The sequence below is a fragment of the Oncorhynchus tshawytscha genome, linkage group LG28 (genome assembly GCF_018296145.1).
Source record: "Oncorhynchus tshawytscha isolate Ot180627B linkage group LG28, Otsh_v2.0, whole genome shotgun sequence".
NCBI classification, from domain to species: Eukaryota; Metazoa; Chordata; class Actinopteri; order Salmoniformes; family Salmonidae; genus Oncorhynchus; species Oncorhynchus tshawytscha.
The window spans coordinates 29,099,881-29,116,939 of NC_056456.1; the positions used below are offsets into that span (position 1 = coordinate 29,099,881).

The following is a 17,059-nucleotide window of genomic DNA, read 5'->3' on the forward strand; positions in this document are numbered from 1 at the left end:
AAGGCACACAGTTTAATTTATTCTATTGCATCCACTGTCACTCCAAAGTGCATATTTGTATCACCAACATTCAGCGCAAATCAATTATTTTTGTACCGCGCCTCTGAACTCATCCAGTCTCAAGGGTTGACACGTGATGAAACAGCAGCTACTGTACCTCTCAATGATGGAGTCGGAAGAGGCAAGGATAAATGGTCAAATGTAGGAGCAGCGCCAGTTTACTTGAAAACAGAGTCGACCACGGTTATTTCAAGGTAGATAACCGAACTAGCCAAACCTAATCGGATAATCGCTTTGGGATCCCACCTTGTGCACGGGACCGCAGCCTAGATCTAGTCGGGTACCTGGGGATGCGATGGGAGAGCGAGTACCGCAGAGATGATGCGTTTTGTACTGGATTGCTTGCGGACGCCAAGGCAACGGGCACCCTGCAGTGAGAGGTTGGTAACGATAATGGATTAGGAAATGCTTAGTTGACGAAAATTTCCTTGTAGGCCTACATACATTGACCCATCATCCATAATAGAGTGAGTTCGTGTTCATTTCTGACCCATCTATGCAATTTCAGAAATATCATTTTTGAAGGGATGCTTTTTTATGAATGGCCAGTAAGAGGCAATAAAGCAGCGAGTGTTTCACCTCTTCTCAATGTACAGTAGCTGGTCAATGCATGCAATATTCACGGACATACACCAGCAATAACATGTATTTTAGACAGACAGGCAGCAATTGGTTCATTTAAAATTGACTGGAATTAAAGAAATTCTAAAATGGAATTCTTGACCATCACGAAAATATTAATAGGATGCAAATTTATAGTAGGCTAATGAATAGCCTTTTAACTGCACATTGTATTATTTTTTGTAAACCTGCCATTTATGATGATCTTTTATATAAGCCTACTGTATACTACATTAAAGAAAGTTGCAGTGTAGAATTTGCATTGGGCCAAATGTTTAAACTCTTTCATAGAACTGTATTGTATTGAACTGCACAATTGTTGAGAGTCATCAGGTGAGCCAATAGTGTTGCATTAACACTGCAGTCCTATTTATATTACAGTCATTCTCAAACAAGGCTATTTTACTACAGCCCTCTGAGCCCTGAGATGTTCACCTGGTAGTTAGGCTTCAAATTGGAAAGTCACAGCACATAGGCATGGCCCATACTGCAGCTTGGAGAAAACAGTCATTGGCATAGAGAGACAGCGGGGTAAAGTGTAACACAGCACTGTGATATTAACTCTGCAATGACAGATACATTCGGTGTCATGGAAATGGTTAAGGAACAGCATGTCCTTGAGGAATGGCACATTCCCATTATTTCTTATGATTGTTAACCTTTCACGGTGCTAAATCAGGTATGGTAGGAGGAGAATTACGGTGTGAGAAGAGGAGGAAGAGGTAGTTCATTCTCCTGTCGAGGATGGGCAAGCTTTTTATGTCTTCCCTGGAAATACGACTGCACCTCTCTTTCATGTCCTCTCCTTCTTCTCTCATCCCTCTCATCCCTCCCTCCCTCTCTGACTTTACACGCAACCCCTTTGCACATGCTCAGTTGGTATATTCTCACTCTCTCTCCCCTTCTCCCTCCCTCTTTTGCTTCTTGGTGACCACACACACACACACACACACACACACACACACACACACACACACACACACACACACACACACACACACACACACACACACACACACACACACACACACACACACACACACACACGTGTTCACGGGCAGCCTGCCTCTGGTTCCATATGCTATGTCTGTTTGACTGACCTACTAAAGAGAATGGATGGAGTGGCGATGGAGGATGGGGAAGAGGGAAGGGGGAGGTGGAGATGGAGGAAAGGGAGGATGGTTAGGTGCAGCCCTCGTCAAACATTCCTGTCTTCTCTGCCGGTCCCCCAGGGACCAGGACTTTGTGGAACAGGACCAGGGTGTCATTCAGAAGACTGGAGAAATCAAAGTAAGGCTGCACGTTTCATATATTGTCATCTGTGTGTGTGTGTGTATGTGTGTGTATGTTTGTGTGTGTTTGAATGTGTATATGTGTGTGTGAAAGTGCATGTGCATTTGAATGTGTGTGTGTTCGTGTGTGTTTGAATGTGTGTCTGTGTGTGATGCGTGCGTGTGAAGGTGTGTGCTTGCGTGTGAAGGTGTGTGCATGAGTCTGTGCATGTGCTCTCATGTTTCACTGCATAAGTTGTATGTGATATATGCGAGCCTGATTATATTCTCCTGGACTGATCAAGACACCTCCCACTGGACACAGATATCAGTTCAACGTCTAATTTTGATTTACATTTGATTGAGTTGTCAACTAACGTGAATTCAATGTGAAATGAACAACAAATGTCACCATGTCATTGGATTTAGGTTAAAATAACAAAATGCCCTTATGTTGATGACACTGTAAATCCAGTTAGTTTCCCATGTTGATTCAACGTCATCACTTAGATTGTTTGGGTTGAAATGACGTGGAAACAACGTTGATTCAACAAGTTTTTGCCCAAGGGGATGGCTTTACAAATGGCACCACACATTTTATTAGTACTTTTTTATTTAACTTGCCAAGTCATTTAAGAACAAATTCTTATTTACAATGACGCCCTACCAAATCAAATTAAATCAAATATTATTGGTCACATACACATGGTTAGCAGATGTTAATGCGAATGTAGCGTAATGCTTCTGCTTCTAGTTCCGACAGTGCAGTAATGTCTAACAAGTAATCGAACAATTTCCTAACAACTACCTTGTACACACAAATCTAAAGGGGTGAATGAGAATATGTACATATAAAAATAAATGGATGAATGTTGGCCGAACGACATAGGCAAGGTGCAATAGATGGTATAAAATACTGTATATACATATGATATGAGTAATGTAAGATATGTAAACATTATTAAAGTGGCATTATTTAAAGTAGCATTGTTTAAAGTGACTAGTGATCAATTTATTAAAGTGGCCAGTGATTGGGTCTCAATTTAGGCAGCAGCCTCTCTGAGTTAGTGATTGCTGTTTAGCAGTCTGATGGCCTTGAGATGTTTTTCAGTTTTTTCCGTTTTTTAGTCTCTCGGTCCCAGCTTTGATGCACCTGTACTGACCTCGCCTTCTGGATGGTATCGGTGTGAACAGGCAGTGGCTCGGGTGGTTGTTGTCCTTGATGATCTTTTTGGCTTTCCTGTGACATCAGGTGCTGTAGGTGTCATGAAGGGCAGATCGTTTTCCCTCGGTGATGTGTTGTGCAGTCCGCACCACCCTCTGGAGAGCCTTGCAGTGCAGTTGCTGTACCAGGCTGTGATACGGCCCGACAGGATGCTCTCGATTGTGCGTCCGTAAAAGTTTGTAAGGGTTTTGTGTGACAAGCCAAATTTCTTCAGCCTCCTGAGGTTGAAGAGGCACTGTTGAGTCTTCTTCACCACACTGTCTGTGTGGGTGGACGCCGAGGAACTTAAAACTTTTCACCTTCTACACTGCTGTCCCTTCGATATGGATAGGGGAGTGGTCCCTCTGCTGTTTCCTGAAGTCCACGATAATCTCCTTTGTTTTGTTGACGTTGAGTGAGAGGTTGTTTTCCTGACATCACACTCCGAGTGCCCTCACCTCCTCTCTGTAGGCCGTCTCGTCGTTGTTGGTAATCAAGCCCGCTACTGTTGTATCGTCTGCAAACTTTATGATTGGGTTGGAGGCGTGCATGGCCACGCAGTCATGGGTGAACAGGGAGTACAGGAGGGGGCTGAGCATGCACCCTTGTGGCGCCCCAGTGTTGAGGGTCAGCGAAGTGGAGATGCTGTTTCCTTAAAACATGAGAATACAGTACTGTATGTAATATGTTTGTTAGCTCAGGGGCCTCTGTGTTGTTGTGTGATTCTGTGTATAAGGATTGAGGAAGGCGTGCCTGTCACGCCCTGACCTTAGATATCTCTGTTTTCTATATATTTTTGTTTGGTCAGCGTGTGACTAGGGTGGGTATCTAAGTTTTTGTATGTCTAGGGTTTTTTGTATGTCTAGGGTTTTTGAATGTCTAGGGGTTTTGTATGTTTATGTTGGCCTGATATGGAGAGACAGCTGTTTATCGTTGTCTCTGATTGGGGATAATATTTAGGCAGCCCTTTTTCCCACTTTCCGGTGTGGGATCTTGTCTACAGTTAGGTGCCTGTGTGCACACTAGTAGCTTCAAGTTTGGTTTGGTTGTTTGTTGTTATGTTGCGTCTCAGTTCATAAAAAATATGTGGAACTCTATTCATGCTGCGCCTTGGTCTCATCATTACGATGATCGTGACAGAAGATCCCACCAAAAAAGGACCAAGCAGCATGTTCAGGAGGAATGGACCTGGGAGGAGATCCTGGATGGAGCAGGACCCTGGACACAGGCTGGGGAGTATCGCCGTCTGAGGGAGGAAATTGAGGCAGCGAAAGTGGAACGGCGACGTTACGAGGAGTAGTACCAATGAGGCAAGCACGAGAGGCAGCCCCAAAATATTTTTTTTCGGGGGGGGGCACACGGGGAGATTGGCGGAGGTAGGGTTTAGACCTGAACCAATTCCTCGTACTTACCGTGGGGAGCGTGTGACTGGTCAGGCACCGTGTTATGCAGTGATGCGCACGTGTCTCCAGTGCGCATCCATAGCTCGGTGCGCTCTATTCCAGCTCCCCGCATTTGCCGCGCTAGAGTGGGCATCCAGCCAGGACGGGTTATGCCGGCTCAGCGCTCCTGGTCTCCAGTACACCTCTTCGGACCACCGGCTTTACGCGCTGTATCCCCAGTGCGTCGTCACAGCCCAGTGCTTCCTGTGCCAGCGCCCTGCACTTGCCGGGCTAAAGTGAGCATCCAGCCAGGACACGTTGTGCCAGCTCTATGCTCCAGACCTCCGGTGCGTCTCCACGGCCCAGTATAGCCTGCGCTAGCCTTAAGTACTGTGTCTCCAGTGCGCCTCCACAGTCCAGTACGTCCTGTGCCACACTCGCCCTGAGGTGCTTGTCATCAGTTTCACAGTCCGGAACCTCCAAAGACGGTCCACAGTCCAGAACATCCAATGACGGTCCACAGCCCGGAACCTCCAACGACGGTCCCCAGTCCGGGGCCTCCAGCGACGAGCTGCAGTCAAGAGTCTTCAGCGACGAGCTGCAGTCCAGATCCTCCAGCGGTGGTTCCCAGTTCTGAGCCTCCGGCGATGATCCACGGTCCGGTTCCTCCGACAATGATCCATGGTCCGGTTCCACAGAAGCGGAGGGATCAGTGTAGGGAGCGGTGACTGCGTCCAGAACCAGAGCCGCCACCGAGGGTAGATGCCCACCTGGACCCTCCCCTATAGGTTCAAGTTTGCGACTGGGAGTCCGCACCTGTGGAGGGGGGGTGTCACGCCCTGACCTTAGATATCTCTGTTTTCTATATATTTTGGTTAGGTCAGGGTGTGACTAGGGTGGGTACTCTGGGTTTTTGTATGTCTAGGGGTTTTGTATGTCTATGTTGGCCTGATATTGTATGGCCCTTTTTCCGCCCACTTTCCGGTGTGGGATCTTGTCTACAAGTAGGTGCCTGTGTGCACACTTGTAGCTTCAAGGTTTGTTTGGTTGTTGTTTTGTTGAGTTTCAGTTCATTAAAAATATGTAGAACTCTTCACGCTGCGCCTTGGTCTCACTCATACAACAATCATGACAGTGCAGAGATTAAAGTGCACGTTTTTGTATTCCTTTGGGAAATCAGTAGCCTTTAATGAGCAGATTCCATTTTCCTTTATGCATTTCTTATTGCCAGTTTTTAGAGAAGGCTATCTCTGTATTTCAGAGCCAAATGCATACACAGTACTATCAGGCCATTAGAACAGAGATCATATCTACTGGTGTTCTTCAGCATCATAGAAAATACCATTATGTTAACTACTATACACTTTGAACGCTTTCAGTGCACCGCTGCCTGCTGGAATGACATTGTGATGTATGGTATTTTATTTTTGTATTTTGTAACCCAGCAATTACCTGGTATGGAGCTCTATATCCCCCAGCAACAGCATATCTCTAATTTCCGAGAGGTGGCCCAGATATGATCTCACCAAAAACTGATTTCCTATCTCTCTAGTGGTATTATTAAAAAAGATTATTGTTGCAGATGTCTATGCTACTGTGCCCGTATTAAAAAAGGAGTGCTTATCTAGGATTAGGTCATTTCTGAATACAGTCCCTGATCCACTGGGTTTTCTCCTGTCAAATAGCTGCAATGTATTTGGTGTTTTTGGTATTTATTAGGATCCCCATTAGCTGTTGCAAAGCATCAGCTATTCTTCCTGGGTTCCACATGAAACATGACATAATAGATATTACAGAACATTATTCGTCAAGGACTGAAATACATACACTTAAAACGTCACACATAGCCTACATATCAGTACATGCACACAATATCTAGGTATAATACATAGTACAGTGAAAATTACAATATATATAAATGACTACAGAACCCGTAGCACTCACGTCTGTAGCCATGAAATGATTTGAAAGGCTGGTCATGGCTCACATCAACACCATTATCCCAGAAACCCTAGACCCACTACAACTTGCATACAGCACCAACAGATCCACAGATGATGTAATCTCTATTGCAGTCCACACTGCCCTTTCACACCTGGACAAAAGGACCACCTATGTGAGAATGCTATTCATTGACTACAGCTCAGCGTTCAACACCATAGTCCTGCCATCCAGGCGGTGTCAGAGGAAGGCCCTAAAAATTGTCAAAGACTCCAGCCACCCTAGTCATAGACTGTTCTTTCTGCTATCACATGGCAAGCGGTACCGTAGCACCAAGTCTAGGTCCAAGAGGCTCCTATATAGTTTCTACCCCCAAGCCATAAGACTCCTTAACAGCTAATCAAATGGCTACCCAGACTATTTGCATTGCCTCCCCCTCCCCTGGTGCGCTGCTGCTACTCTCTGCTATTATCATCTATGCATAGTCACTTTAATAACTCTACCTACATGTACATATTACCTCGACACCGGCGCCCCCACACATTGACGTTGACTCTGTACCGGTACCCCCTATACAGTGCCTTGCGAAAGTATTACATTTAGTAGTACATTTATTGGATATTTCAAACTTTTTTAACAAATCAAAAACTGAAAAATTGGGCGTGCAAAATTATTCAGCCCCCTTAAGTTAATACTTTGTAGCGCCACCTTTTGCTGCGATTACAGCTGTAAGTCGCTTGGGGTATGTCTCTATCAGTTTTGCACATCGAGAGACTGAAATTTTTTCCCATTCCTCCTTGCAAAACAGCTCGAGCTCAGTGAGGTTGGATGGAGAGCATTTGTGAACAGCAGTTTTCAGTTCTTTCCACAGATTCTCGATTGGATTCAGGTCTGGACTTTGACTTGGTCATTCTAACACCTGGATATGTTTATTTTTGAACCATTCCATTGTAGATTTTGCTTTATGTTTTGGATCATTGTCTTGTTGGAAGACAAATCTCCGTCCCAGTCTCAGGTCTTTTGCAGACTCCATCAGGTTTTCTTCCAGAATGGTCCTGTATTTGGCTCCATCCATCTTCCCATCAATTTTAACCATCTTCCCTGTCCCTGCTGAAGAAAAGCAGGCCCAAACCATGATGCTGCCACCACCATGTTTGACAGTGGGGATGGTGTGTTCAGGGTGATGAGCTGTGTTGCTTTTACGCCAAACATAACGTTTTGCATTGTTGCCAAAAAGTTCAATTTTGGTTTCATCTGACCAGAGCACCTTCTTCCACATGTTTGGTGTGTCTCCCAGGTGGCTTGTGGCAAACCTTAAACAACACTTTTTATGGATATCTTTAAGAAATGGCTTTCTTCTTGCCACTCTTCCATAAAGGCCAGATTTGTGCAATATACGACTGATTGTTGTCCTATGGACAGAGTCTCCCACCTCAGCTGTAGATCTCTGCAGTTCATCCAGAGTGATCATGGGCCTCTTGGCTGCATCTCTGATCAGTCTTCTCCTTGTATGAGCTGAAAGTTTAGAGGGACGGCCAGGTCTTGGTAGATTTGCAGTGGTCTGATACTCCTTCCATTTCAATATTATCGCTTGCACAGTGCTCCTTGGGATGTTTAAAGCTTGGGAAATCTTTTTGTATCCAAATCCGGCTTTAAACTTCTTCACAACAGTATCTCGGACCTGCCTGGTGTGTTCGTTGTTCTTCATGATGCTCTCTGCGCTTTTAACGGACCTCTGAGACTATCACAGTGCAGGTGCATTTATACAGAGACTTGATTACACACAGGTGGATTGTATTTATCATCATTAGTCATTTAGGTCAACATTGGATCATTCATAAATCCTCACTGAACTTCTGGAGAGAGTTTGCTGCACTGAAAGTAAAGGGGCTGAATAATTTTGCACGCCCAATTTTTCAGTTTTTGATTTGTTAAAAAAGTTTGAAATATCCAATAAATGTTGTTACACTTCATGATTGTGTCCCACTTGTTGTTGATTCTTCACAAAAAAATACAGTTTTATATCTTTATGTTTGAAGCCTGAAATGTGGCAAAAGGTCGCAAAGTTCAAGGGGGCCGAATACTTTCGCCAGGCACTGTATATAGCCCCGCTATTGTTATTTACTGCTGCTCTTTAATTATTTGTTATTCTTATCTCTTACTTTTTTTCTTTTTTTTGTATTTTCTTAAAACTGCATTGTAAGGGCTTGTATGTAACTATTTCACTGTTGTATTGGCGCATGTGATAAATAAAATTGGATTTGATTTGAAAATGGCTATGTCTCTTCACAGTTCTCTTTGCGCAGTAAGGTGTTGTTTTATCTGTTTTTTTAAACTGGTTTTATTGCTACCTTGAGTTACCTGGGGTGGCAGAGTGAGCAGTAGTCCAGGTACGACAAAACTAGTGCCTGTAGGACCTGTCTGGTCGACTGAGATGTCAAGAAGGCAGAGTAATGCCCTATCAAATCAAATCAAATCAAATTTTATTTGTCACATACACATGGTTAGCAGATGTTAATGCGAGTGTAGCGAAATGCTTGTGCTTCTAGTTCCGACAATGCAGTAATAACCAACAAGTAATCTAACTAACAATTCCAAAACTACTGTCTTATACACAGTATAAGGGGATAAAGAATATGTACATAAGGATATATGAATGAGTGATGGTACAGAGCAGCATAGGCAAGATACAGTAGATGGTATCGAGTACAGTATATATATATGAGATGAGTATGTAAACAAAGTGGCATAGTTAAAGTGGCTAGTGATACATGTATTACATAAGGATGCAGTCGATGATATAGAGTACAGTATATATGTATGCATATGAGATGAATAATGTAGGGTAAGTAACATTATATAAGGTAGCATTGTTTAAAGTGGCTAGTGATATATTTACATAATTTCCCATCAATTCCCATTATTAAAGTGGCTGGAGTTGAGTCAGTGTCAGTGTCAGTGTGTTGGCAGCAGCCACTCAATGTTAGTGGTGGCTGTTTAACAGTCTGATGGCCTTGAGATAGAAGCTGTTTTTCAGTCTCTCGGTCCCAGCTTTGATGCACCTGTACTGACCTCGCCTTCTGGATGATAGCGGGGTGAACAGGCAGTGGCTCGGGTGGTTGATGTCCTTGATGATCTTTATGGCCTTCCTGTAACATCGGGTGGTGTAGGTGTCCTGGAGGGCAGGTAGTTTGCCCCCGGTGATGCGTTGTGCAGACCTCACTACCCTCTGGAGAGCCTTACAGTTGAGGGCGGAGCAGTTGCCGTACCAGGCGGTGATACAGCCCGCCAGGATGCTCTCGATTGTGCATCTGTAGAAGTTTATGAGTGCTTTTGGTGACAAGCCGAATTTCTTCAGCCTCCTGAGGTTGAAGAGGCGCTGCTGCGCCTTCTTCACGATGCTGTCTGTGTGAGTGGACCAATTCAGTTTGTCTGTGATGTGTATGCCGAGGAACTTAAAACTTGCTACCCTCTCCACTACTGTTCCATCGATGTGGATAGGGGGGTGTTCCCTCTGCTGTTTCCTGAAGTCCACAATCATCTCCTTAGTTTTGTTGACGTTGAGTGTGAGGTTATTTTCTTGACACCACACTCCGAGGGCCTTCACCTCCTCCCTGTAGGCCGTCTCGTCATTGTTGGTAATCAAGCCTACCACTGTTGTGTCGTCCGCAAACTTGATGATTGAGTTGGAGGCGTGCGTGGCCACGCAGTCGTGGGTGAACAGGGAGTACAGGAGAGGGCTCAGAATGCACCCTTGTGGGGCCCCAGTGTTGAGGATCAGCGGGGAGGAGATGTTGTTGCCTACCCTCACCACCTGGGGGCGGCCCGTCAGGAAGTCCAGTACCCAGTTGCACAGGGCGGGGTCGAGACCCAGGGTCTCGAGTTTGATGACGAGCTTGGAGGGTACTATGGTGTTGAATGCCGAGCTGTAGTCGATGAACAGCATTCTCACATAGGTATTCCTCTTGTCCAGATGGGTTAGGGCAGTGTGCAGTGTGGTTGAGATTGCATCCTCTGTGGACCTATTTGGGCGGTAAGCAAATTGGAGTGGGTCTAGGGTGTCAGGTAGGGTGGAGGTGATATGGTCCTTGACTAGTCTCTCAAAGCACTTCATGATGACGGAAGTGAGTGCTACGGGGCGGTAGTCGTTTAGCTCAGTTACCTTAGCTTTCTTGGGAACAGGAACAATGGTGGCCCTCTTGAAGCATGTGGGAACAGCAGACTGGTATAGGGATTGATTGAATATGTCCGTAAACACACCGGCCAGCTGGTCTGCGCATGCTCTGAGGGCGCGGCTGGGGATGCCGTCTGGGCCTGCAGCCTTGCGAGGGTTAACACGTTTAAATGTCTTACTCACCTCGGCTGCAGTGAAGGAGAGACCGCATGTTTTCGTTGCAGGCCGTGTCAGTGGCACTGTATTGTCCTCAAAGCGGGCAAAAAAGTTATTTAGTCTGCCTGGGAGCAAGACATCCTGGTCCGTGACTGGGCTGGATTTCTTCCTGTAGTCCGTGATTGACTGTAGACCCTGCCACATGCCTCTTGTGTCTGAGCCGTTGAATTGAGATTCTACTTTGTCTCTGTACTGACGCTTAGCTTGTTTGATAGCCTTGCGGAGGGAATAGCTGCACTGTTTGTATTCGGTCATGTTACCAGACACCTTGCCCTGATTAAAAGCAGTGGTTCGCGCTTTCAGTTTCACGCGAATGCTGCCATCAATCCACGGTCTCTGGTTAGGGAATGTTTTAATCGTTGCTATGGGAACGACATCTTCAACGCACGTTCTAATGAACTCGCACACCGAATCAGCGTATTCGTCAATATTGTTATCTGACGCAATACGAAACATATCCCAGTCCACGTGATGGAAGCAGTCTTGGAGTGTGGAGTCAGCTTGGTCGGACCAGCGTTGGACAGACCTCAGAGTGGGAGCCTCTTGTTTTAGTTTCTGTCTGTAGGCAGGGATCAACAAAATGGAGTCGTGGTCAGCTTTTCCGAAAGGGGGGCGGGGCAGGGCCTTATATGCGTCGCGGAAGTTAGAGTAACAATGATCCAAGGTCTTTCCACCCCTGGTTGTGCAATCGATATGCTGATAAAATTTAGGGAGTCTTGTTTTCAGATTAGCCTTGTTAAAATCCCCAGCTACAATGAATGCAGCCTCCGGATAAATGGTTTCCAGTTTGCAGAGAGTTAAATAAAGTTCGTTCAGAGCCATCGATGTGTCTGCTTGGGGGATATATACGGCTGTGATTATAATCGAAGAGAATTCTCTTGGTAGATAATGCGGTCTACATTTGATTGTGAGGAATTCTAAATCAGGTGAACAGAAGGATTTGAGTTCCTGTATGTTTCTTTCATCACACCATGTCACGTTAGCCATAAGGCATACGCCCCCGCCCCTCTTCTTACCAGAAATATGTTTGTTTCTGTCGGCGCGATGCGTGGAGAAACCCGTTGGCTGCACCGCCTCGGATAGCGTCTCTCCAGTGAGCCATGTTTCCGTGAAGCAAAGAACGTTACAGTCTCTGATGTCCCTCTGGAATGCTACCCTTGCTCGGATTTCATCAACCTTGTTGTCAAGAGACTGGACATTGGCAAGAAGAATGCTAGGGAGTGGTGCACGGTGTGCCCGTCTCCGGAGTCTGACCAGAAGACCGCCTCGTTTCCCTCTTTTTCTGAGTCGTTTTTTTGGGTCGCTGCATGGAATCCACTCCGTTGTCCTGTTTGTAAGGCAGAACACAGGATCCACGTCGCGAAAAACATATTCTTGGTCGTACTGATGGTGAGTTGACGCTGATCTTATATTCAGTAGTTCTTCTCGACTGTATGTAATGAAACCTAAGATGACCTGGGGTACTAATGTAAGAAATAACACGTAAAAAAAAACAAAAAACTGCATAGTTTCCTAGGAACGCGAAGCGGAAGTATCATGGACAGACCTCTTCCCATTTTAGCAACCATTGAGTCTTTATGTTTTGACTATGAAAGCTTGCTAACTAAGCTTACACCCTGCAGTTTAGTCTCTTCAACTTGCTCAATAGCCACATTATTCAATTATACATCTAAATGAGGTTTAGCATTGAGCGAGTGATTTGTCCCCAAAATAATGCTTTTAGTTTCTGAGATATTTAGCACCAGCCTATTGCTAGTTACCCATTCTAAAACTGACTGGAGCTCTATGTTAAGTGAATCCGTTTTTTTTTTACTGTTGCAGCCGACGTGTATACTGTTGAGTCATCAGTGTACATAGACACAGGCTTTATTCAAGGTCAGTGGAAGGTCATTTGTAAAACAGAAAACAATAACGGCCCTAGCCGGCTGCCCTGTGGTACACCACACACAACTGAATTAGCATGAGAGAGACTTCCATTAACAAAAACACTGTTCTATTAGATAGGTAACTCTCAATCCATAATAAGGCAGAGGATGCAAATCCATAACACCTACGTTTTTTCAGAAATAGGTTATGATCAATGACATCAAAAGCTGCAATGAAGTCTAACAAACCAGCTCACACAATCTTCTTACTATCAATTTCTTTCAGCCAATCATCAGTCAGCTGTGTCAGTGTTGAGTGCCCTTCCCTATAAGCATGCTGAAAGTCTGTTGTTAATTTGTTGTCTGTAAAATAACTTTGTATTTGTTCAAACACCATTTTTTTCCAAAAGTCACAGTGCAGAATGAACTGCTTCTACATGCATACATGGTAGTAAATGCATGATAGATGCATCGTAGCATTGTGAAGGTTACTCAAGTTAATTAACTTCCCCTCATCCAAGATAGCAACTGACATTAGGTACATTTCAGATTTGGTTGGCAAGATAGCAAGTTGGCCTTGAATTCTTTCTGTGTCAGCTTGCTATCTGGGATAATGTCCCAAAATTATTACAACGTGATCCCCCATTGTTAACTCTTAGGGCCTTGAGCAGAAGGGCTGAAATCCTTTCCAGACATTAGCCAACTGTCAGGATGAGCTGTGCATATTGTGCCTAAGTGAAGCAGCTCTCTAGTGGCATATACAGTACAGGTCTAAGTCACTACAGTGAGATTTTCTCTCAGCTCTACTTCTTTCAGTAGTTATAAATATACTACATAGCTCTTTAGTCTTTAGTCTGGAAATAGAACCCTCAAAGTGTGACACGCCAGAGGTTGAAGTGTTGATAGTGCCTGTGAATATAAAGTGATTTATCTGTGTTAGTACAGCACATTGTCATTCTTAACACCTCTTATTCTAGTGTATTGAGAAGCTCATTATCAGAATACTCATGCGTGTAGAGCCCTTGATCATTTTTAGGAAAGTCTGAAGTGCCTCTCTCTCTCTCTCTCTCTCTCTCTTTCTCGCACTACCCTCCTCTCCTTCCCACTGCCCTTGCCCTTTCTATTTCTGCTCACCTCCCTTTTCTTGGCAGTTTTCCCTCCTGCCGGTTTATTTTCTAGTCATTCCTCTTTTTAGAATGGAGATCACGTTTGATACTGCTTTGTAAAATTAATGGAAAAGGATCGCCTCAAGTAAGCTTTATTTCTGCAGTGAAAGGGACTTTGCATAGTTATCTGTCTCTAGCCTCTATTTCCTCAGCTTTTCAGTAACTACTGATATCTTCTCTCTTTCTCTCTCTCTCTCTCTCTCTCTCTTTCTCTCTCTCCCTGTCTCTCTTTCTCCCTTCCCTCCTTTCTCTGTCTGCTGCCTCTACTCCATCTACCCCTTTTTTTAAACTCTCCTTCTTCTCTCTCTTTCTCTCTCTCCATTCCCTCTCTACATGTCCTTCCGTTCTTTCCATCCCTCCATTCTCTCACTACTTCAACTCTATCTGCCCCTGCTGTCCCTCCATCGCTCTCTCCTACTCTTCATCCCTCCACTCCATCCATACTTCCATCCATCCCTCCCTCCACCTGCCTGTGTGTTCCACCCCACCAGGACCTGCAGGATGCAGTGCAGCAGGAAGTCATTGAGCTGCAGGAGCAGCGGGGCGACCGCCAGGAGCTGGAGGAGACCCTGGAGAAGCTGGAGCAGCACAGGGTGGAACTGGAGGAGCAACTCAAACTGACCAGGCTGGAGTGCGTCCAGGAGAGCCAGCAGGTCAGACACACACAGAGATGACAGCTGCTATGACTACTGTTACTGAATAAAACATAAGAAATAACAGTTTTTATGCATGATGATCATTTCTATCAGTGAATGTTTTTTGCATGTTTTGTAATTTGTATGCAGTCATCTATGCTGTGATGGTGAGACACTGAACAATAAAGACATTTACCAACCATAAACAGACTTGGTTGGTTTGTGGTCAGTTCAGACCTCTTCTCCAATCTTCAAATGAATAAAGATTTGATTCATGCAAATTATTCTTGCTACCCTTCACGGCTCCGAAGTTAGGTCCCTCTGACTCTTACTCTTCCCAATACAGATCCTGTCCTTGCAGGCGGAGGAGGTGGCCAGGGAGACAAAGGTGGAGGAGTATGAGCGGGAGCTGGCCAGGGCCAGGAGGAAACTCAAACAGCTGAAGATGGAGGTCAGAAAGGCCCAGGGGAAGGTGGAGGAGGCGGGTGAGCGCACCATTCCTCTGGAGGAGTCCATCAGCCAATCATACGAGGAGATTTTACAGGTGGGTATGTCTTTATATGTCCCACTCTGGTTATGAACTCAATGAATTGTCCTTCAAAATGATTGCTATAGAAGCACTGGATTGATGACAGCCTTCCGACAGGCTGGTCTTTCATGTATCCAGTCAATAATCCAGTCTTGCAGTTTTGAAAAGGGACAGTGGTCACATAAGACAGCATACATGCCCTGGGCTATGGTCACAAGGGAGAGCATTCAAGAGAGCATTCAAGGTTGAAAAGCCCATTAAGCGAATTGGACCAAGGCCTCAGATTTTTCCTGCCACTGTGTCTCCTGCTGTACTCCTCACATGGCAGCTGGAAGCCTGATAGCAGTAGCTAATGAGATAGTCTCGCTTGCCAGGCTTCTAGGGTTCTCCTAGAATGCCATGATGCAGAGCGAATATGAGAATATGGTATCACAGGAGGCTGGTGAGGGGAGGATGGCCCATAATAAATAATGGAATGGTTTCAAACACATGGAAGCTATGTGTTTGATGTGTTTGATACCATTCCATTGATTCCGTTCCAGCCATTACTATGAGCCTGTCCTCCCAACCGCCTGTGTAATCAGGCTATATGCGTGTGATAGACTGGGGTTCAAGGTCTCCTGCGACTGTGTTACCCAGGTCTCCTGCGACTGTGTTACCCAGGTCTCCTGCGACTGTGTTAGCGCGCTGAGCAAAGCTTCAGGTCTCAGGCAAAGGTTCTCATTACAGGAGCAAGGTTCCAAACCACCCCAGTTACATGACACTACTAATATAAAACGGTTCAGTCAGACCAGCAGGTGGTGGTGGTGATTCTGTGTCATTTCAGTCCCCTGCTGACAGGGGATTCATGTGTAGCCTTCATCATGCCTCCAGTGTATTGATCTGTGTTGTCATGGCAGCTGCACCATGCAGACAAGCTCCAAACCCCCTGTGGAACTGGAAGGTGAAGAGGCTGGTCACATTGATCCATTATGTGTGCCATTAATCCTCCATGTTGATTTTTGCTCCTTTTAATCATATTGCGACTTTAGAGAAAAGCCTTCAAGTTGTAAAAGCCTTCAACTTGGAGTAGACCAATATTTAATATCAGCTGGATTTATTTTGTTTGCTGATGATATACCAGAGATCATCTTTAAACAGATAACTGTCTGGTTGGTTCAGAGATTTAAAAAGGTCTGTGTTATTGGATAGACAAGCATAGTGTCTTTCAACAGCTGTGTGTCTGGCACTTAGGGTCAACCACTTACTTACTTGGCCTTCCACGAGCCAAGTGGAGCATGAGGCTTCCCTCCATCTCTTCCCGTTCCGGGCAAAGCTAACACATATATAGACTTCTCTGAGATGTATCATATGTATTCGATGAATAGTGTCTTTCGTTGATGTCTGCTGTGGATTAGGAGGAGCAGACGTTCAGTACACTGAGGAGTGAGCGGACGGGAGATGCAACACTGCCAGACCACCAGCAAGTGGAGTCAAACGACACATCTCCCAGCAGCCTCAGGACAGAGGACGGAACTCTGGATGTACCCGATGTACCAGCCAGGTCATGGGGCAGGAGCCAATCACTGCCTGTCTACGCTGAAATCCTGGTATGTGTCATACAATTGGGTTTAAATCCCACATGATGTCCATCATAACCATACAATTTGGGATAGCTTGAATTTTGGCTATTCTCTCTTCTCACAGGCAAACCTTGGGTGCGCAGCTCGCGCTAAGGACGGATTGTCTTATACACAAGAAGAGGAGGAGGAGGAGACACCTGTACCAAGCACACCAAAGGTATGGCTACCAACTCAGTAAAGTTTTGTAAACCAATAATCTATTGGAGAGACTGGCAAATGACTAAATTAATATTTCACTGCACTGGGCTGTATCAGGGTCACACAGAGTGTTTCTTGGTAGTCTTAAACAAATCTACTTTGAAACGAAAGTATACACCTCACATACATGTTATGGACTTAAAAAAGAAGACACCTGTACCATGTCAGATATAGA

General features: G+C 45.1%; 1 protein-coding gene across 2 annotated transcripts in view; it reads left to right on the forward strand.

Annotated features, from left to right (window-relative positions):
• Nucleotides 1–126: 126 nt before the first annotated feature.
• The window catches only part of LOC112227040, a 22,490-nt gene continuing 5,557 nt past the window's right edge, over nucleotides 127–17,059 (forward strand). For both annotated transcript variants that reach the window (XM_024391824.2, XM_024391825.2), the window contains exons 1-6: nucleotides 127–440; nucleotides 1,914–1,971; nucleotides 14,392–14,553; nucleotides 14,882–15,079; nucleotides 16,462–16,653; nucleotides 16,751–16,843. In XM_024391824.2, coding sequence (XP_024247592.1) covers nucleotides 379–440; nucleotides 1,914–1,971; nucleotides 14,392–14,553; nucleotides 14,882–15,079; nucleotides 16,462–16,653; nucleotides 16,751–16,843 — 765 coding nt within the window. In that variant the 5' untranslated portion in view covers nucleotides 127–378. The remainder of the gene's footprint in view (nucleotides 441–1,913; nucleotides 1,972–14,391; nucleotides 14,554–14,881; nucleotides 15,080–16,461; nucleotides 16,654–16,750; nucleotides 16,844–17,059) is intronic.